This window comes from Jatropha curcas, chromosome 5 (genome assembly GCF_041381405.1).
Source record: "Jatropha curcas cultivar XTBG-Jc1 chromosome 5, XTBG_Jcur_1.0, whole genome shotgun sequence".
Taxonomy (NCBI): domain Eukaryota; kingdom Viridiplantae; phylum Streptophyta; class Magnoliopsida; order Malpighiales; family Euphorbiaceae; genus Jatropha; species Jatropha curcas.
In genome coordinates, this window is record NC_143155.1 from 1085373 (window position 1) to 1106546 (window position 21174).

A 21174-nucleotide genomic window follows, 5' to 3' on the forward strand; every position below is an offset into this window, starting at 1 on the left:
ACAAATATATTTTAGTTTGTCATTCCATATATATTTTAATTCTTGCACCAAAGGAACTGTCTTTAAATTCCTCCATCTTTCTTTTTCTTGATTCAAGCTTAATTTTCAACTAAAAACCATATCAAGATCAGATTCACTGTCATCACCAAGCGAAACAAGACTTTCCCAACAAACTTGTAGTTCTTTCACCGACGCCATTCCAAGAATCTCAGCAGTTTCTCCTCTTTTCTCATGGAGGTCATACCAAAATATATTCCTATCATCAACATTCAATAGAACGTTTTCTCTATTCTCCGAATATGCTGCAGGTTTAAGTTTAACATATGCAAAACGCTCAGGAAACTTCTCTCGGTTAACTTTGTGTAGAATTTGCTCCAAATAAACTCGTTTCCTTTCTTCTTTCTAAGATAAACCTCACCCTTCTTTCTACGATTATTGAACAATCCCACACAGAGACACCCATCTACAACGTTCAAACTCAGCTGGGGTTTTTTGGTTCTACTGTCAGGCCGCTTTACAACGGAGAATTCCTCATCTGCCAGATCGAAACTAACAATTGCTCCTGGTCTATCCATTCCTCTAGCAGAAAGTAATAAACAGTGCAAAGCACCGTTAGCCAAGTATCCAGGAGAAAAGTTAAACACATATCCAGTGTAACAGAAATCCGGAAGCCTTCTCCAGCTATTGGTTCTCAAGGAAAAAATCCAAACTTCATAGATAAGCCCAAAAAGTACTGGTTGAGAAAACGTCACAACTTTATAGTCATCAGCAGAAGATTCATCTCCCAATCCCCCTCCGTGCATAGGATATGGAGGGTAATTAGTATTAGCTCTGAAAATAGGAAGTATGTTGCAGCCCCTAGTGAAAGGATTCCACAGAGCAAGTCTTTCTTTATCCTTCGTGAACAAGAGAAGTAAACCATTACAAGAACCATAGATTGTTGTTAGACTATTTCTTAATAGGATGTGGATCTTTTTCGCTTCATACAGTCCATCCTCAAAATCTGCTGTGTAAATAGGATCGGATCAAGATCTGCTATGCAAATATGGGACGGTGGAAGGTGAGAACTCTTTGCTTGAGAATTAGCTTAAGGTGAGTTCTGGTTTCCATGGATCTTTTAATTAAGATGTGCCTTTTTGAAATTAGGACTATCGATGAGATTGCAGAATTGTTTCGAAACGCATCTTAAATGCCAAAGAGGTTTTACTGGAAGAAACAACAGGATTTCTGTAATTAAATCTGAATGTAAGTTCGCCATTGTTTGTTGGGAAATTTTTTTTTTCTTTTTTTGAAGAGTTTCTAAGGAAAATTCTTGGCTGCCCCCTTAGGTTTTGGGAATATATATAATATATATAGTTGACGAAATCCAATTCCGAATTATATAGTTTTGGCAGAAAAATATTTTTTTCCTGTTTTAATATATTATCTAATTATAATTTACTGTTGTGATATGTGATTTAAAATTCTTTTACTGTAAGCTTGTAATAAAAAAATTATATTATAATTTTAAAATATATTTAATAATGAAATTAATATAATTACATCATAAAATACAATAATTAATATAAGGAATTTGTAAACGACTTAATTCACGCGCCTATTAAACGAACCAAGCCTGCCTACTTCCATATGCGGAAAAGAAAGTGTACACATGTGTTTAAGTTAGGGTCTAAAAGGGTTAATTTGATTTTGGAACCAAAATAAAAATCAAAATTATAAAAGATTAAACATAAAGCTGAAATATTAAAAAATCGAATGACTAACCTATGGGTTCTCAATTGATAATATAGGAAAAGCTTTTAAGTTCGATAAGCACTACATCTGTAAAGAGAGGCGAAAAACCTTAACTGTGATTAAATCTGAACTGAAGTTAATCGATTCCTGATAATAGGGTTCGAACACCAATAATTAAAAAAAAAAAAAAAAGAATAACTGAACTAAAAGCAAAAAAAAAAAATTCAGTTTAGTTCAGTTTTCAATTTTCTCCGGAGTTTGCTGACTCCTAGTTTGAGTGGAAGAACCGAAGGTATTTTAGATATAAAAATATCAATTCGGCGGCCACAAGTTATAGCAATACACATCCAAATAGGATTTCACTTAGCCAAGGCTTATTAAGTAGCTTTTCTTTCCTTAATTTTAGGTTTAACTTTATTCGAATAAATTAATTGACTGCTTCTGGCCGGACGGTAAATACAGAGAGCACGACGAAACGACGATGTCGCTTCCTCCAGAAATAATCGTTGATATTTTCTTGAAGCTTCCAGTAAAGCCTCTGCTACGTTTTAGATGCCTTTCAAAATCAATGTGCAGTACAATAGATGATTCAGATTTCATCAAGGCTCATCTCAATAGGTCAATTGAAACTAACACCCACAAGAAGCTGATTCTTTTTGGCCATACAAAAACTTCCACAGTGATATCAGGGATTTACGCGGTGGATTTGTCCGACGGACTCAAAGAATCAGTTAAGCTCGACAACTCACTCAATCATGGACGGTTCAGCGTCATAGATTGCTGCAGCGGTTTGTTTCTCTTACTTGAACCCAGAATAATCAACTCATTGAACACAGTGAAACTTGTGCTCTGGAATCCGTTTACTAAACGGTACAAAAGATTAACAGATCCCCCAGTTGAATCTTCTAGTATGTTTAAGCCACTTCAACAGTACAGTTACAGATACTTCGATAGTTTCGGGCTGGGGTATGATGCTGCCAGGAATGACCATAAGGTTGTGAGGATTCTTTATGAAAAACCGAAAGAAGTTTGGATTTATAGTTTGAGATCTGATTCTTGGAGAAAAGTTGAAGATTGGTGTCAGATTGCGTTAGGTGTAATGGGTATGTTTGTTAATGGTGTTATGTATTTTGAAGGTGAAAATCTTGAAAACATTGTTTCTTTTGATTTTGCAACAGAGAAGTTTTCCATAATGCCATTCCCTGAAGGTTACGAAAAAAGTTGTAGTCATTTACGTGTTTTAGAAGGGCGACTCTGTTTGTGTACGCTTGGACGCCATAGAACACTTGACATCTATGTTGGTGATAAGCATGAAGATGGGCTAACTTGGAGCAAATTGATTAAGATTCCAGATTATCAGACTCATACTGATCATATTCGAAATTTGAGACCTTTGTGCTATTCCAGGGAAGGAGATAAGATTTTGCTTATTGAGGAAAGAGATGATTTTGTTTGGTATGACCTCAACAAGAAAACAACTGAAAGCATCCAAACAGTATGTGATATCAAAAAACACTATCGTTTGAAATTTTTCAATCTATCAAACAACACTACTTGTTGGGAGAGTCTTGTTTCCCTTGGGTGATGATAATATTGACCAGAGCTCCATTAGTTCCTGCAGATTGGCTTGGAATTTTCTGATTTTTGGGTTTATGTTTCAGTCTCTGCTGCTCCTCTTTTTTGGGTTGTTATGGTTAGATTAGGCAGTCTGTTTTCTGTAATCTCATTCTTCTGTTCTTTTCTGCATTTTTTGTTCTATGTATAGCCTTGGTTCTTACCGGAAAAAACATACATATTGGTGAGTTCAAAGGAGGTCATTATAGGCACCTTGAACCACCCTTATATTTATATATACAAAACTATGATAATGAAATGAAGTACAATACACCAATTACTTGTTGTATCCCAACATAGTTTAAAATTTTTACACAAAAATTAAGAAAATAATTAATTCTTTTATATTATAAAAAAATCAAAAGTAATTTAAATAAATTATCTTTGAGGTCGCTTCATTGTTATACATGTAATAAATAAGGATAAAATTGAAAAAATATCATTTACTATTTCTTAAAATATTCAAAAAAGCTTTTATATTTTAGAACTATTTAAAAATTTTCGTTATAACTTAAAGTTACTTTCTTAATATACTACTTACATTTGGAATTTCACGTTCCTTAAGAAAACTATTAAATTTATCTAAATTACAATAAATTATTGAGTAAATTCACTATATTATCCTTAATTTAATACTAATTCTCTAAGAAAACCATTAAATTTAAGTAATAATTATTGGTCATATACAAAGGGTAAACATAGAAAAAAAAAGATTTATTACTTCTTAAGACCATAAATGTGACAAGTATTTTCGAACAAATTATTTTCTCAAATGTGATAAATATTTTAGAATGGAGGTAGTATATATACATATAAAAGGTGTTCAATTTCAATTATTAATCAATTCAATTAAAGAATAAGGAATAAAATTTTCCTAATATTAAAAAAATAATAAAAAAGGGTAAGAAGTTATGTTAAATAGGGTGAATAAATTATCCTATGAGGCTTCATACATTCATATACTGATTTTTTTTTACCAGCAAATTAATTTATTTTATTAATATAAATCAGGAAAAACTTAATATTTTTAGGTAACTAAATCCGAACCATCCGGCTTCCTTGTAACCCAAATCTAATTTAATAATTTAAGTAAAAAAATCCGAAAACTAAAAATATTCTTATACTTATCTAATTATTTTATAAGATTTTTTATATTAGGAATTTTCAAAGATTGGTCTCGTCTTTTTAGACCAAAGGTTCCTGTTTAGCGGTGTATTGTTTTTCTTTTTTAGTTGTTGCATGACATTTATTGTTCCTAATATTAAACTCCAATTGAATGTCTAATTAAATTGTATTCAATATAATAGCAAAAAAATATAAAACTGTATTTTAAAATACCAAAATATATTTGTTCAATTTTTTTATTTATTTTAATAAAAATTCTTAAACAATTCATATTCAATTAATAGTCTATTCAATTGAGGAATTCTTTTTAATTTTTTCAACCAATAAAATTAAAATTTTTAAAAATATTTTTTATCTATTTCAATACTTCCTCTCCTTATTTTCTACTTGTATAGGAGACAATAGATAGATTATTATGATAAATATTCCAAAAAAGGTAAAATATTATTTCTACTTCTGGCAGAAACATTTATAAATAATATAATTATATATCTTTTTTCTCTCTGGTTCATCAAACTCTAATTTTAATTGGAGTTGTCGCTATTAATTAACAGTAGTCTCTACTTTTTACTTTTTCTTTTGCTTATTCTTTTATTCCCTTTTAATAAACACATATCTATTTTTCATTAGATCTATTTTTCTTTGTTATTTTGTTATTATTGTTTTGTCTATATATTTGGAGTTTTTTTTATCACTTCTTTCATGATGGTTTGATCCCTTCTCTGTGAGTGTTTAGTACTAAATAAAAAGTTTAATATTTGATTTTATTTAGTTGGTTTATTTAGATCTTTGGTTTGTTGATGTGTATCTTCGATCAATTGAGTCTTACAGTGCGGTTTGTTCTTCCTCTGCTACTGCTATTGATGTATATAGTGGCGGGAACTCATCCATATCTAATAAATTTTTTGGAAAAGAATCCAAGTATTGAAAATCCAAAGAAGTTTTTTGTCATTTAAATTAATTAAATGACCAGTTGCTACTAATTATCTTCAAGTGAAAAAATATAATATTGTCTCTTTTAATTTTATTTTTATTATTTAAAATAATATAGATAATTCCTTTGATTTGTTAAAAAATCAACAAACTCTCTATTAATTATGGTTGTAATAAGAATCAATTTGTTAATTTTCTTGCAAGGAAAGGAGTTGAGGCGTAAGATGTTTTCTTAGCTTAGATTTAAATTTTCGTTTGGATTTCTTTTTATTTATGTATTATCTTTTCCTAACTCAGGAAAATAAGTAATTCTTGTTTAGTCTATTTTGATCTATTTTAGTTTTCAAGTTTTTCACTTAACATTTTCGAGTTAGGTTTAGGTATAAAGAGAAGTCTGATGGTTCGGATTTAGTTGCCTGAAAATGTTAAATTTTTCTTGGACAATATAATTTAACAAAAATTATTTTTACTGATAAAAAAAGTATTTGTAATACTTCATATTAACATTGATGAATTATATTTTTCAAAAAAAAATATATATAAATGATTTATTATGCCATATACTTCAAATTGTCAAATTGAATCAGTAATCAAATAAATTTCAATTATTTTAGCATTTTCAAAATTATTTGATTTATCTATTAATTCATCAATTTTCAATAAACTTAATACTTTATACTTCCACTTTAAACCTAAGAAAATATTCAATTGATCTAAAATAGTATATCATAAGCTCTAATAAGCCCCTAAAAACTCAAAAATCAAAGCACTAAACTTTAAAATCTTTAGATATAAACTCTAAAACCTTAAAACTCTAAGGCTTAAATTCTAATTTTATTATTTTAAGGGGGGCCCGTAAGATATATTTTTCCAAATCTCATATATATATATATATTCACATCCAAATACAATTTCACTTAAATTGCAACTTTTTTTTTTCTTAAACCTTTTTTATTTTGATTTTAGGTTTAGCTTATTCGAATCAACAACACACACAGCACAGAGAAACGAGATGTCGCTTCTTCCAGAAATAATCTTTGACATCTTTTTGCGGCTGCCGGTAAAGCCTCTGCTACGTTTTAGAAGCCTTTCAAAATTAACGTGCTCTTTCAAAATTAACGTGCTCTACAATCGATGATTCAGATTTCATCAAGGCTCATCTTAACAGGTCAATTGAAACCAACAGCCACAAAAAGCTGGTTCTCGATGGCCATGCACCAACTTTCCCTCAGCTTTACGCCTTGGATTTCGACGACGGGCTCAAACAACCAGTTGAGCTCGATGATCCACTCAAACATAGTCATGGATGGTTCGGCTACCATATCTCAGGTTCCTGCAGCGGTTTGCTTCTATTACTTGGCGAGAACACATTAAAGACAGTGAAACTTGGGTTATGGAATCCGTTTACTAAACGGTACAAAATATTAACAGATCCCGCAGTTAGTATTATTTGGTCTTCCAATTACAGAAGGTGCGATAGTTTTGGGCTTGGGTACGATGATACCAGCAATGACTATAGGGTTGTGAGGATTCTACAAGAGATGCAGAGAGAAGTTTGGATTTATAGTTTGAGATCTAATTCTTGGAGAAAACTTGATGTTTGGTGCGAGCTCTCCCAAGGTGATATGGGGGTCTTTGTTAATGGTGTTCTTTATTTTCATGGGAAAAATTTGGAGACCATTGTTGCTTTTGATATTGCAACAGAGACGTTCTGCACAATCCCATTACCTGAATGCTACATACCTCAAGGTTTCCGACATACAAGAGGTTTATGTGTTTTAGAAGGGAAATTATGTTGTTGTTAATATGGAGAAAATGGAGTTGATATCTATGTTGGTGATCAGCATGAAGATGGGCTAACTTGGAGCAAACTCACTATGATTACATATAAATATAATTTTCTAGTGACACCTGTTTTCTATTCTGGGGAAGGAGATAAGATTTTATATATTGAGGAAAATAATGAGGTTGTTTGGTATGACTTCAACAGGGAAACACATGAAAGATTCCAAACAGTACCAAGTTATATCTTTTGATCATTCAAGTACTATTTGTTGGGAAAGTCTTGTTTCCCTTGGTGATGATGCCATTCCTGTTGATTAGTTTGCATTTTATGATTTCCCAATTCGTATTTAGTCTGCTCATCTTCATTTTTGGGTTGTGATAGGTTAACATTTTCAGGAATCTATCTCAATACACCAAATTTTGTGAAAGAACCGTACTGTACTCATCTAGAATTTTGAATATTTGATTTATTGGTCATCATCTAGAATTTTGAATGTTTGATTAACTAGTCTTTTTTTTTTTTTTACTAACAATAGTTCTAGGGCAAAGGGGAAATGAATGCACATAGTCCTTATATGATAATTTAAGAAATCATAAGAGTCAAATTTAAGTACTCTTGTAAAAGAGACAAACAACATGTACATTTTTTAAATGGCCATTTAAAATATTTTAAATCATACTAAAATTTTTTTAATATCTTTAAAAATTAAAAATTTTTAATATTTTTTTATCTCTCTCATAATTAAAACCTTTTAAATTACAATCAAACATTATATTTTTTTTTCTATTGGTCATGACTAATGATATTCTAAAATATCTCAAATTTTACTAAAAATATTTTAAAAACAGAGAACCATATTTGATTGACCGAAGTAAAAGATATCTACCACTCCAAATATAAGTGAGAATCGGACCACATCTGATTGACAATAATTAACTTACTTGTTTTGGACGTATATATATTCACATCCAAATTAGGTTTTCACATTACTCTCAACCATAAGTGTTTTAATCAATTTGGTGAATTCAGGGGATAGCTACCCCTATCGTGTAGCTCATAGTGTTATCTTGGCCCATCGGGCCTCCCAATCAATAAAAAAAAAGGATTTCACTTAAACTTTATTTATTTCCATAAAATAACTTGCAGTGAAATATTTTCCATAATTTCCATAATTTAGGTTGTTCAGAAAAATAAGTCAAGAGAAAATATTTTGTTGGTCAAAAGAAAATTAAGTCATTTTAAGGAAAATGACTTCCCATTTTCGATAGAATAAAATATTTTCCAGATATTGACAGACTTATTATAACTTTATTAATCCTTTTTTTTTTAAATTTATTAATCATCGGTCACCACTATCACCACTCACCATTTATCATCAGCCACCACCATAGGTTACCGTCGACTTTCATAATTTACCCTTTTTTTTTTTTTGCATTCTTCACATTTTTAATAATAAAATTTTTAAGATACAAAATTTTTATTATTAATAATATTTTTATAGTCTCATGAGAATAAAATTTTAATAATTTTAATTAATTTTTTATATTGCAACCAAACAATAAAAAATAAATCATTTAAAAAATATTTTCAAACAAAACATTTTTCAAATGAGAAACAAACGATTTTTTTTTTTTTTGTTGTTGTAAAAAGCCATCCCGACGAATCCGGATTCATGTCGAAATAGGATTTCACACAACCAAGACCTTAAAAAAAAAAAAAAAAAAAAAAAAAAAAAAAAAAAAAAAAAACCATCCATCTTGTATTTGAAACTCACTAGGAGTCATATCCAAATAGGATTTCACTCATTAGATTGCCTTTTTGTTATTTTCAAGAATTAGAAAAAAAAAAAAAAAAACTTTGTCATTTTGATTTTAGGTTTAGGTTTAGCTTTAATTCGAATCAACAACTCACTTCTTTTGGCTGGAAGGCGAACACAGAGCACAGGGAAAGGAAGATGTCGCTTCTTCCGGAAATAATCTTTGATATCTTATTGCGGCTGCCGGTAAAACCTCTGCTACGTTTTAGATGCCTTTCAAAAGTAATGTTCTGTACAATCGATGATTCAGATTTCATCAAGGCTCATCTTAACAGGTCAATTGAAACCAACACCCACAAGAAGCTGATTCTTGTTTCCCGTAGACAAACTTTCCCTGTACTTTGCACCTTGGATTTCGACGACGGAATGAAAGAACGAGTTAAGCTCGATGACCCACTTAACCATAGCCATAGATGGTGGGCCTACCGCGTCTTAGGTTGCTGCAACGGTTTGATTCTATTATACGTAGACATCATAAAGAAACTTATCTTATGGAATCCGTTTACTAAACGGCACAAAATATTAAAAGCTCACGCAAATGAATCACTTAGACGCTACGATGGTTTTGGGCTCGGGTACGACGCTGCCAGCAATGACTACAGGATTGTGGTGGTTCCATATAAAATGCCAAAAGAAGTTTGGATTTATAGTTTGAGATGTAATTCTTGGAAAAAAGTTGATGGTATATGGTTCGAGCTCCACCTATGTGATTTGGGGATGTTTGTTAATGGTGTTCTGTATTTTGGTGGGAAATATTTGGACAAGATAGTTGCTTTTGATATTACAACAGAGACTTTCTGCACATACCCATTACCTCAAACTTCCAGATTTTCAAACAATTTGTGTGTTTTAGAGGGGAAACTATGTTTTTATACGTGTACAAGAAATGGAACAATTGAAATTTATGTTGGTGATAAGCAAGAAGATGGGCTAACTTGGAGCAAATTGACAACAATTAGAAGTAATAGTATATTATGTGAAACACCTTTGTTCTATTCCAGGGAGGGGAATAAGGTTTTGGTTTTTGAGGAAGATAATAACGTTGTTTGGTGTGACCTCAACGAGAATGGAATTGAACGGGTCAAGACAGTAAATGATATCAAAAAACACTACCAAGTGATATGTTTTAATTATTCAAGTACAACTTGTTGGGAAAGTCTTGTTTCCCTTGGCCATGATAGTAGAAATTAATTAATTCTTGTTCATGTTTAGTCTCTATTGCTCTTCTTCATTTTTGGGATGTGATGATTAGAAGAGTAGGTAAAATGTTATGTTCGTCTGTTCTTTTCTGCATTTTATTGTGTGTTCAGCCCTTTTTTTTTTTTATTAGCAAAATTATTATTATTATTATTATTATTAGTCTTTCTTCTTCGCAGAACTTTTTCCATCTCCTCTCGTTTTTTCTGCAAATCACTCTCAAGTTGACTCTTCTGAAGCTCAAACTCATGCAGCATTTCCTTTGTCTTACTTTGAGATTTCTCAGCTATTGCAGACTGTTCGTGTTCCATGTTTGCCTCAAAAGATTCTTTTGGCCATTTCAAGATCTTCCAGCTCCCTTTTTATAGTGTCTTCCACTGCCTGTTTTTCATTTTTTATTTTTCTTCTTCTGAAAATAAATCAATTTACATGGTTTTGTTATGCAAATTTATTGTTGTACAAATAAAATTAATTATGCAACACAAAATTACATATAATAAAAACATGGTTAGACATGTATATCTATTTTACTAAACGGAAAATAGCAATCCCTTATTTTAGTTATTTTCTTTCCTCCATGGCCTAAAACTCAGGCTTCTTCCAAATTTATTTAGTCAAGCAGAGATAATGGGGCTTTAAGAACACATGCAATCCAATATCAATTTGCTTAACGATATATACTTAATTTTAGTAATAGGAATAAACCTCTTCTAACAAGAGTACATAAGCTAATAAAACCTCTTCTATGCTGCGGTATATTGTCAAATGAAGGATCTTTCCAATTACATGAACAGTCGCCTATTGCAAAAACCTGGTGGATTTAGAAATCAATTGGAAAGAGGAGAAAATAAGTTCTGAGGCAGCTTTAGAGGAAGCAGCCCAACCCCTCCAATTGCAATCCAAATTAAAGGAAGAGATAAAAAAAAAAGTGCAGGCTTCAGGAAGAGCTGCTTTTGAAGGAGGTCGAAGATTTGAAGCAACAAAACGAGAATTTTGAAGAGAGATAGACTGATTGGAGAAAATGAGTTTGTAGTTGTATAAACAATAAACGACAACATTTATGCTAGAGTGGACAAGATTTTTCCATGTTGGCATAAATTTATATACTTCAGGCTTCTACATACGATCGACCACATGCTCTCATTTATCAGCCTGAAGAAGTACATGAATGATGCAAACAAATGAACCTCAAGTGCATAAGTGGTTCTCCGCAAAGTTAAGGGTGCCGTAGGAATTTTCTTTGAAATCTATGTATTTGGGCTTTTTAGGATAATTTGTATTTTTTTTTTTTTTTTTTTTTTTGTCTCAAGAGAAAGAGGGATTTTTTTATCGGATTTGTATATTGTTTGGCCAGGTTTTATTAACATTTTCGGACTAGTTATAAGTGTATTGCGAAAGCCTATTGGCTTGGATAGATTCTTGAAAATATTAAACTTTTATTAGTTCTAGTACAGATGTGAGCAATAGAGCTGACTCTTATAACCTCTGGATGAATTCATTAAACTCCTTATTTTGGTGTGTATAATTTATGTATGTGATTGGCTTCAAATTATTTCGAGTTACGGATCAAACTAAGGAGAAAATTTTAGAGTTGGGTTATAATTTGCTGATTGGCAATGAATATGTATTCTGCAAGTGCATGGGTCGTATAAGTAACATAGTGAAAAAGATTGTCGAATCCACAGGGATTGGGGTATAGATTACTAATTTAACACGTGTGGTTCGACTAACAGGTAAATCTTCCAATCATACAAATTGATCCAAAATTACTTTTGAATAATTATAGTTTGATTAATTTAGTAATAATTTAATACAAAATTATATTTAGAAAAAACAAAGTAAAAATTATAGTTTAATTATATTGATTAAGTTTTATTAATCTGTATACAAGTCAAATCATGGCAAAAATTATGGGACAGCAGAAAGTAACATTTAACTGTGCAAATTTGTCTCACACGTACATGTACACATATACATAACTTTTTTTAATTTTATATATATATATATATATATATATATATATATATAATAAAAATAAGATTTTTGCACTCTTTCCAGTACTGATATTTTTTTTTCTTTTTGGCGAGTTTTTGTTTTAACATTTTCAGATTAATTATAGGTGTATTGGGGAAATATATTACTTTGGGATAGATTCCCGAAAATGTTAAACTTTTCTTGGTATCTTTAATTCTAATGATTTCCTTTTAGTTGCTGATAATACTAAGGCAAATTTGGCTCTGTGGAATTGCAATTATCTCTAGACTCTAGGGCTTATTTAGCTCCAAGTTATAATCCCAATCGGAGTCTTAAAAGAAAACCTAAAACCACCAGTTTTTATAATTCATATTAATCAGTTTTGATTTAGGATTTGACTTCATAAACCCTACTCTATATATATATATATATATATAAGAGAATAACCTTCGATTTGCATACTTTTTTTTATAACCAAACGGTTTAATTCCTTGGAGCTGCAGAGCGTAAAGATATTTTGCCCTCTCAGCAAACTAAGCCACCTCACGATTTGCATAATTTATTACTATTCTTTTAAGTTATAATATAATGGCAGAGAGATCTGAACTTCCTTGCGGGTACCGTTTTGTTCCTACAGATGAAGAACTTGTTAACTTTTATCTTCGAAGAAAGGTGGAAAAACAACCACTACCTCGTGGCGTTGTAAGAACTCGCGACATTTACAGTAAAAATCCATGGGAGATCTTCGATAAGAGTTGCAATGGTTTCTTTTACGTGTTCACTACGTTGAGAAAGAAGCAGAATAGCAGAACAAGATTTGATAGAACAGCTGGTTCAGGGACTTGGAAGAATCGTTTTTCGAAAAGCTTTCCTGGTGATGATGGCAAATCTTTTTGGTTCAAGAAAGATTACGTTTTTGAACTCAATAAAAATCAAAGCTCTGCAGATTCATCTATTGATAATGGACATTGGATTATGCAAGAGTTTTCTCTCGAGGATGAAGGGGTAAGTACACTTTTTTATTATTTTTTTTTATTAGCAATTTTATATTTTATTAATAATAATTTCAGGAAAAAAAATTTAATAAACCTTAGCATCCTAAATTGCACCTGAATTATTAGTTAAGCTGTAATTTGAGCTAAAATGTTGATTTGCTGTAGATGTTAGTTGTTATAGTAGCTGTTAATTATTAAATTTTAGCTGTTAGTAGTTAGTTATTTATATAGCAGTTTAAAATAAAAGTGTTACAAAAAATGATAAGATCATAGAGAACAAAGACAAGTGATGCACATAGGCTTAATAAAAAATTTATATAAAATGCTAAAGGTGAATGAGAATAACATGAATTAGGATAGATGTGACGTTATCGAACATAATAATTAATTAAAACAATCAAAACACTAAACATTACTCTTATTGCATAATAGAGCCTTAATACATCCACGTTTAGACCATCGTTAATTTTACAGGTAAAGGTAAGTTAGGGCCGAACAGTTAGGCTTTGTTTGGCAAAATTAGCTGTTTTTATAGCTTTTAGCAGCAATTTGAGTAGTTTTCTTAAAATATTAAAAAGCTAATATTACATATTTGAAATTTTTATAAAACGTTACCTTAACATCTAAAAGTTAATTCAAACACTATGTTACAGAACACTAGCGTTTAACATTTTGGTGGCATGCTATGTTACCGAACACTAACGTTAGCGTTTTGACCGCTATTTAAAAAACTATTCAGTAATATAGCGTTTGAACTAGCTTATGGAGGTTAAGATAACGTTCGTTTTGTGAAAAGTTAACTCATATAATGTTTAGTTTTTAGCATTTCATGAAAAAATACTGAAACAGTTAACAGTTAAACACTACAAAAACAGTTAATTTTGTCAAAACAGACGCTTAGTCTAAAAATGCGGTTTTATTTTCATTCATCCAATCGTCTGTCAATTTTTATTTTTCTCATAGATGCCAATGTTTCACTCTTCTGTTGCAGTCAAATAGTTATGTCCTCTGTAAAATTAGCAATAAAAATGCAAGAGATTCACAAAAGGAGAAAAAAGAAATCGTTGAGCCAAAAAGACACTCGAATGAAAGAAAATTTTCAAGTGATGACAAGGAAGATCAAAACCCTAAAAGGATGCGAATTAACAGCCATTGCTTATTCCCTCCATCAGATGGAAATGTAAAGCCTCAAACATCAATACCAGATGCTGATTCACTTGAAGCAGTACTTGGAAAATTTTGGGTTCCAAAAGAAGATAGCAACAAAATATTTAACTCATCCATGTCATTATTTTGACCTAACTCTTAATGCCTTGCCTAATTTATACTCCCTCGTCTCACAATTTTTTATTTGCATACAGATTACTAAAAATTTAGTTAGTTTAGTTACCTTTGTATACCTTATTAAGAGGGGGCAATTGCCCCCTCTCATTTAAAAAAATAAATAAATATTTAGTTATTCTAGGCTTTGCTTTTAGTTTTTGTTACTTCATCTTATTAATATAAAAAAATATAGTAAATTTCAAATGTTATTCAAGGTGGTAAGCGAACTCAATCCCGTAAAAGTTAGAACACAAGTTCGATCCTTGGGAAGCGCACTTTGCTAGGAGGTCAAAAACTTTTACGCTCTACGAACCTAAATGATTAAACCTTTATGGCCCGAGCGGATTATTGGATTCTGTTTATTCTGCTCTTGAAAAGGCAGGAGGGGCCAGTTTGAATTGTTGTATCAGAGAGTGGTTGGCCATCTAAAGGAGACGATGCAGGAACACTTGATAATGGAGGCACTTATTATAAGAACTCGATTAATTATGTCAAGCAAGGGACCCCTAAGAAGTCAGGACAAGCTATAAAGACTTACCTGTTCGGCCTGTTTGATGAGAACCTGAAAGAAAGAAGCAGGATTCCTACAAGTTGGTCTTTGAGAGGGTGAGGAAAAGAAAGAAACAGAGAGAGAGGGAGAAGTTAGCTATATGGCTTCTAATTTTTCATTTCTAGCAAAACCCTCATAAAAAGGCCAGAACTATGCACAAAATGGGATATCTGAAATCTTTAACTGAACTCTCTTACTGTATTTCTGAAATCTTAGCACAGATCCATCAGAATATACAACTTCAAGTAGAAGAACATACTAACAACAATTGATCAGCTTATATTTGTGGCCTAAGGGGCTAAGACCTTCATGGGTTAAAACCAATTATCATATTAATCAAACCTTCTGCTAATAGCAAATATAGAGGAGAAAGTAAGAACAAAAGTTGAAGATCAAGGAGTTCATTTAAACAATAGAGTAAGCAGGTAAAACTAGGCTCCACATAAATGCTAGAATGGCTAACATGGTGAAGCCGATGAAAATTTCAGCTTACAAATGCAACGAAGGAAATTATAGAGTTAAAGTTAAGATAGAAAGAAGACCCATAAAAAAACTCAAGGATCTTTACCGGTCACCTTTAAATTAAAATCGGTTTTGGTTCCAAATCAAACCATGGCTATGCCTAATTATACTATGACAATTGATGAAAAAAAAAATGTACTTGTAACAGTCATTTTACGTTTTAATAGCTACCACTACTGAAAATTGTACTTTTAACAATCATTCAACAGCTATCAGCTTAATAAAATAAGCCCTTAAGAGGAAAGCGCATTGTTATCCGTAGAAATATAAAATTTAGGGCACCGCATTGTAATATTAATAAATCTCTAATGGAACAATATAGCAGTAAATTATTGTGCCTGAACAAAATCTGAAGGGTTAGATACTTGTACTTTTGAGACAGAAAAGGTTAAAGTCTTCCATAAACCATATATAACACAGGATTTCAGAAACCTTCAATTGGTCTCTCACATTGAAACTAATCAAGCCAAAAAAACAGGGGAAAAAAATGAATGAAAAACACATCAGATTATAGCACAGTATCCACAGAATATACAGCTCAAAGGAGACGAACACATCACCAACGCTTGAACAGCTTCTGTAGTAGCAAAGTTACATCATTCAATAGTCATGTTCAATTGGCTACAGAGTCTGAAAACTGTTTAAAGTTGAATCAATGACATTACAAGTTGACAAATAAACCACATTGCAATGTCACTCTGAATTTCAATCCATGGTACAGGTGTAGAAGTCCTATGATCTATGAGCCTTCTTGGGCAACAATGTCATGCTGTGACATCCCTGTCAGTAAAAATGATTTTGTTACTTACAAAAAAATTAAAACCAACAATTTAAAGAGACTAAGGAAAGAATATAAGCAGTAGGCTTACAATGTCAAGATAGCTTAGTTACCCAAGAAGTAACTAAAGTAATTCAGTTTAAGTATGGAGATAATTAGCAGCCATCATCAGATCCAGAGTCAGTTCAGGTTCAATTGGGAATTCAGTCTCCTTTCCACTGGCAGCAGAGTAGCAATTAAATGTCACCAAAGAGTAAATAGCCGAAGAATATTAGGAATTATTATTTCACAGCATTTGCAGCAACTATGTAAATGGAAAAATATATCTCAAAACATTAGCAGGAAGAACTAGGCTCCACATGAATGCTAGGATGGTCGACATGGTAAAGATGATGAAAATTTCAGCTTTCAAATGCAAGGAAAAAAATTTTATAGTCAAAACTCCATAAGAAAGGAAGAAGTCCCATAAACAGATTCAAGGATCAAAGAAGCACAATAAGCACATGAAAATCCCAAGCGTGCACACTGAAAAGTTAGCAATTTGAGTGAAAAGACTAAAAAAGTATTTGTGTTTAGGGCATATTTAATTCCTCTAACAACCTTTCCAAGACAAATGAGCTACACACAAATATTAAGTTAACCTCTAACTTTCTCAATCCACAGATCATAGAGTGCTTGTCAGTACGGTTGCAAACCATTTCATATTCACAAAATAAACCTCAACATACCCATTTCAGAATTCAAACTAAATAAATGACAGTTCAATATCTCCTAATCAAACAAAATAGCAATGGAGCTTTGAGCAAAACAATTTTATCAAACATTCCACCAAAAAACAAGAATAGAAAAACCATCAGAGATGTAATACAATTACAAAACCAACCAAATTGCCCCCCAACACCCCTTCAAAAAGAGTACTGTATAAAGGCAGGCCTCACTAGCATAAAGGATAGATCAACAAAACTATAACTTATGAAACATAAATCTGAAATCAAGTTAACTAGCATGGTAAATTTCTCAAACCACAACAAACGTTAGCCATGACCCAGCCAAAACAAAAGGGTAAGACAAGATATGGACCAATCCCAAAATGCTGATGCAAATGAACTTAATTTGAACCGCAAACTAATGTAGAACAAACACAAACAAATAAACAAATAATACACAAATATAAAAGGAAAAGAACAGAACTTGGCATATTGAAGAGACCAATAGAAATATTGGCAGATCTTCTCCAGAATTACAGTACTTATCTCAGGAAATGTCACTTCTCCATGCTGTGTCTCTGCGAAACTCCCTGCCACAATTTTAAAAAATGACACTTTTAGAAACCCCATCTCTATCTCAAAACCCAAATTAAACCCTAATTTCAATCTAAAAAGTACACTATTTAATTCCTAATATGATTAGCAACAATTAACATAAATGACAGCAAAATTTAATCCAAATACATTAATAATCCTTGATTAATTAGAGAATATCCTCGATTAATCCAAACACAAACAAAGGGAAAAGAAAACTGTCAATCAAAATAGAAACAACTCAAAATTAAGACTGACCTGGAGAGGTAAGCATGTTGCGTATGGTTTGGGAAACCATGGCGGCTTCCTTGTCAATCACGAACTCGAAGCCCTCAGCGCTGATTAGCTTAACTGTGTCTTCCTTCCTCATCTTCTTCCTTTCACAGAGATTTCTCCTTTCGACCCAAATCAATGGTGATCCGGGAGACCGAAATGGAAGAGAGTTTCGATTCCTTTTCTATTCTCTATGAGGATTTGGATTTGTTTGCATAGCGTCTTAAAATTGCATTTTAGAGTCGTGGGTCTTGCTTGGCTCGCGGGCTTTAGTGCTCCAATCGCTGGATTGGACTTGGTCTTTTTTTAAATTAGTTTTTTTAAGAAAGTGCTGCTCAGTTATAAAATTATTTCAATTTTTGTAAAAGTGAAAATATAAATTTAATTACTTTAAATAAAAATTGATTTCAAAAAAATTAAATTATTATTTGTTTAAATAATAAAATTAGTTCATCGGAAAAGTGCAAAATTACATTTTAATTTTCACCACTAATGACATCTTTGCTTAATTAAAATTGCAATATATTTGAAACGAGCAAATGATTCTTAGTCCAATTTGTAATACACTTGCAATATATTTATAGTACCTGATTGCAAAAAAGATATATTTATATACTTGAAATGAAAAAAAAAAAAAAATACTGAAGTTTTATAGGTAAGGGAATCAAAGATAGGTGATCCACCTTAAGTTACATTAGAATTGAAATGAATTAAAATACAAGAGATAACTCTTTTGTTTTTCATTGCTCTATCCCAATTTGCCGAGATGGATCGGTTCGATTCAGGTTTTGCATAGTCCGTGGTTTTGCATACCCCTAAAAGTAAGAGTCAAAATATCACTTTATTATTTATATTGTTTCGCGATATAGTATTTGTTTTACTATATTAGGAAGGACAAAATTAAAAAGATATATTAAAATGAGAGTTGCGACAGTACTAAGGTTCTATTTTTATGTCTCGATATTTTAAAATAAGACTAAAAATGATCTAATATTGTCTCATTATGATTCATGCACACCCTTAATAATAATAATAATAATAATAATAATAATACATCTAAATTATGGATGGAATCTTTATATTGCAACATGATTAATGGATAAAATTATGGAATCAATTCGCGAAATTGTCTCAATAAAATAATTTACCGAGCTGAACCGAGGTTATTCGGTAAAATGGTTCGGTGCATTGATAAATGATACACGGTCGATAAGTTTTTTTAACAAAATTCGATAAATGGTTCAACAAAGTAATTAAAAGAATTTCAGAATTTTCGATTTACCAATTTATTAAAAATGGCATCGTTATAATTAAAAAAAAAAAAATTCAACCCTTATATAGTAAATTTATCAATTCGGTCAGTCCGTTGTAAACAATAAAATTTCATCAGTAAACAGTAAATGGTAAATTTGGTAAATATTTAAATCAGTAAATATAAATTCCATCAACAGTTAACCAACTCAATCTCCATCCCTAGTTGGCATCTTTCTGTTGTCCCTCAAACAGCACAAAGCAAGCCTGTGCTAGTGGCAGTGATTCCATTTGATAAATAAAATGAGTGGCTCATAACAACACTTACTATTTTCCACTTAAAGTGTCTATTCACTGAGATTAATTATTTTAGTAGTTGTTAGTTGTTTAAGTAGTTATTAACTGTTAGATATTAAATGTTCATATAGTTGTCTAGAGCAAAGTATTCGGTGAAAATAGCTGTTTGATTAACTGTTGAAATTAAAATGATAACAAAGACATTTAAATATCGAGTTAGAATTTTAAATTATAACTATAGAAGTGAACCCCATATAAGAAAAAAAGATATGATTATGTGATGTGTTATTAACTTTTTTTTTTTTTTTTCAAAAGAATGTCAATCTATAGTATATTAGTCTAACTATATAAAAGAGGTATCGTTGAAGTATCATAACAACCAAGTTTTGAACAGTTTAATTACTTCTTGATATCTAACTAACTGAAGAAGGGATTCAAGATGCAATTGAAATAAAAAAAAAATTTAAATTAATGGCAAGAATGTCAATAAATTTTTAATTAAAAAAAAAAAGTGAACGCTAAACATTAGGCGAAAACGTTTCACTAAACAATATATTATCTACTGAAAGCTGTTTTATAAACTAACTCACCAAACAATGTAATACATCAAAACAGTATTTTGACGTAGTCAATACTCTAAATACTCCCTCGAACGCTCTTGCCAAACAAAGCAAAAAAGTTGTATTGATACTGTTAAATAATTAATAACCTAAACAAGTAATCATAAAATCCAAAATAACACTCCTTTATTTATTTATTTATTCATTTATGTGAGTATTCCCACTTTTCATTATAAAATTAATTTTATTTCGGGATTTTTTTCACTATGCTTTCCAAATATAACACTCTTTAATTAATAGAATAGTATTAAATTTCCCCACAACTTAGTTGCAATGTATAATATCTTAGAGTTTTTAAATCAAATGGTTTCTCTAACGTGTATTGCACGCTTTGTTTGTACTCGTTGCAAATAAAATAATTTAATTTATATAAATAATTTTTTTATTAATTTTTATTACAATTTATAATATTATGAATTATTTAGATTACTAAAAATATAAGAGCAATTACAAAACAAAAAAAAAAAAAAAATTTTATGAAATAATAAAAAAATCCAATAAACAAAGAACTTGTTAAGTAAAAAATATATTTACAATAATAAATTCAATAGCTAAATGACTTGTTGAAGGAAGAACATATTTATAATAATAGAATATTATTATTATTTGACAACAAAATTTTCATAAAAAAAATTACTTATTAAATAATCTAAATTTTCTTATAACAATTGAAATTTTAATTAATTTAATTTTATGTAATATAATATAATATCATAAATGTCTATATTACTAAAATATGAAAAATCAGTATTAGCTATTATAATAATTAATATGTTAATCACTATTTTAAAGCATCATTGATAATTTTGATTTTTTTCTTAGCATAAAATTAATTTTATGACTGCTTTTTTTTAGAAAAAAATTTCTCAACTTGTTATATGGCGATATAACATTATATATATATATATATATATATATAGCGAGCTTTATTTTCTATTTAAACAATAAATCTCATAATATTTTCTTAACAAATAATTATAAATTTTAAATTACTTGTACGACATATAATAAATCAAATAAAAAATTTATTAAAAATAATAATTAAACATATTATATTATTGCTATATGTGATATGTACCTTACAT

At 30.5% G+C, this 21174-nt stretch overlaps 6 protein-coding genes across 6 annotated transcripts; 4 read left to right on the forward strand and 2 right to left on the reverse strand.

Moving 5' to 3' along the window:
- Window positions 1–105: 105 nt before the first annotated feature.
- Window positions 106–1258, reverse strand: LOC105629968 (F-box protein CPR1). Its single transcript, XM_089722129.1, has 3 exons — window positions 1133–1258; window positions 344–896; window positions 106–302 (listed from the first exon to the last, which is right to left on the reverse strand). Exons 1-3 carry the CDS (start codon window positions 1256–1258, stop codon window positions 106–108), a joined length of 876 nt encoding a protein of 291 aa, XP_089578255.1.
- A 595-nt stretch (window positions 1259–1853) lies between these two features.
- LOC105629969 (F-box protein CPR1) lies at window positions 1854–3601 on the forward strand. The gene has a single exon (XM_012211636.4). It carries the CDS (start codon window positions 2216–2218, stop codon window positions 3317–3319), a length of 1104 nt encoding a protein of 367 aa, XP_012067026.1. The 5' UTR covers window positions 1854–2215; the 3' UTR covers window positions 3320–3601.
- Window positions 3602–6418: 2817 nt separating this feature from the next.
- On the forward strand, window positions 6419–7509 carry LOC105629970 (F-box protein CPR1). Its single transcript, XM_020677689.1, has 3 exons — window positions 6419–6482; window positions 6550–7173; window positions 7397–7509. Exons 1-3 carry the CDS (start codon window positions 6419–6421, stop codon window positions 7507–7509), a joined length of 801 nt encoding a protein of 266 aa, XP_020533348.1.
- A 1517-nt stretch (window positions 7510–9026) lies between these two features.
- On the forward strand, window positions 9027–10314 carry LOC105629971 (F-box protein CPR1). Its single transcript, XM_012211638.2, has one exon. It carries the CDS (start codon window positions 9147–9149, stop codon window positions 10197–10199), a length of 1053 nt encoding a protein of 350 aa, XP_012067028.1. The 5' UTR covers window positions 9027–9146; the 3' UTR covers window positions 10200–10314.
- A 2453-nt stretch (window positions 10315–12767) lies between these two features.
- On the forward strand, window positions 12768–14471 carry LOC105629972 (NAC domain-containing protein 102). The gene is made up of 3 exons (XM_012211639.3): window positions 12768–13184; window positions 13649–13654; window positions 14166–14471. The coding sequence occupies exons 1-3, from the start codon at window positions 12768–12770 to the stop codon at window positions 14469–14471; spliced, it is 729 nt and encodes a 242-aa protein (XP_012067029.1).
- Window positions 14472–16057: 1586 nt separating this feature from the next.
- Window positions 16058–18165, reverse strand: LOC105629908 (BTB/POZ domain-containing protein). The gene is made up of 4 exons (XM_012211555.4): window positions 17907–18165; window positions 17539–17644; window positions 16439–16565; window positions 16058–16349 (listed from the first exon to the last, which is right to left on the reverse strand). Exons 1-3 carry the CDS (start codon window positions 18016–18018, stop codon window positions 16487–16489), a joined length of 297 nt encoding a protein of 98 aa, XP_012066945.1. The 5' UTR covers window positions 18019–18165; the 3' UTR covers window positions 16058–16349; window positions 16439–16486.
- Between the last annotated feature and the right edge of the window lie 3009 nt (window positions 18166–21174).

Excerpts from the sequence above, each read along its gene's own strand:
- LOC105629969 (XM_012211636.4), top strand. The coding sequence starts at position 2,216 with ATGTCGCTTCCTCCAGAAATAATCGTTGATATTTTCTTGAAGCTTCCA.
- LOC105629970 (XM_020677689.1), top strand. The coding sequence starts at position 6,419 with ATGTCGCTTCTTCCAGAAATAATCTTTGACATCTTTTTGCGGCTGCCG. Across the intron at positions 6,483-6,549 it reads GCCGGTAAAGCCTCTGCTAC|ATTTCATCAAGGCTCATCTT; the intron begins GTTTTAGAAGCC and ends TCGATGATTCAG. Across the intron at positions 7,174-7,396 it reads AGGTTTCCGACATACAAGAG|GGAAACACATGAAAGATTCC; the intron begins GTTTATGTGTTT and ends TGACTTCAACAG.
- LOC105629968 (XM_089722129.1), bottom strand. The coding sequence starts at position 1,258 with ATGGCGAACTTACATTCAGATTTAATTACAGAAATCCTGTTGTTTCTT. Across the intron at positions 897-1,132 it reads ATAGTCCTAATTTCAAAAAG|GATAAAGAAAGACTTGCTCT; the intron begins GCACATCTTAAT and ends TTGTTCACGAAG. Across the intron at positions 303-343 it reads CACAAAGTTAACCGAGAGAA|CATATTCGGAGAATAGAGAA; the intron begins GTTTCCTGAGCG and ends TTAAACCTGCAG.
- LOC105629971 (XM_012211638.2), top strand. The coding sequence starts at position 9,147 with ATGTCGCTTCTTCCGGAAATAATCTTTGATATCTTATTGCGGCTGCCG.
- LOC105629972 (XM_012211639.3), top strand. The coding sequence starts at position 12,768 with ATGGCAGAGAGATCTGAACTTCCTTGCGGGTACCGTTTTGTTCCTACA.
- LOC105629908 (XM_012211555.4), bottom strand. The coding sequence starts at position 18,018 with ATGAGGAAGGAAGACACAGTTAAGCTAATCAGCGCTGAGGGCTTCGAG. Across the intron at positions 17,645-17,906 it reads CAACATGCTTACCTCTCCAG|GGAGTTTCGCAGAGACACAG; the intron begins GTCAGTCTTAAT and ends AAATTGTGGCAG. Across the intron at positions 16,566-17,538 it reads TGGTCTCTTCAATATGCCAA|TGGAAAGGAGACTGAATTCC; the intron begins GTTCTGTTCTTT and ends CTCTGCTGCCAG.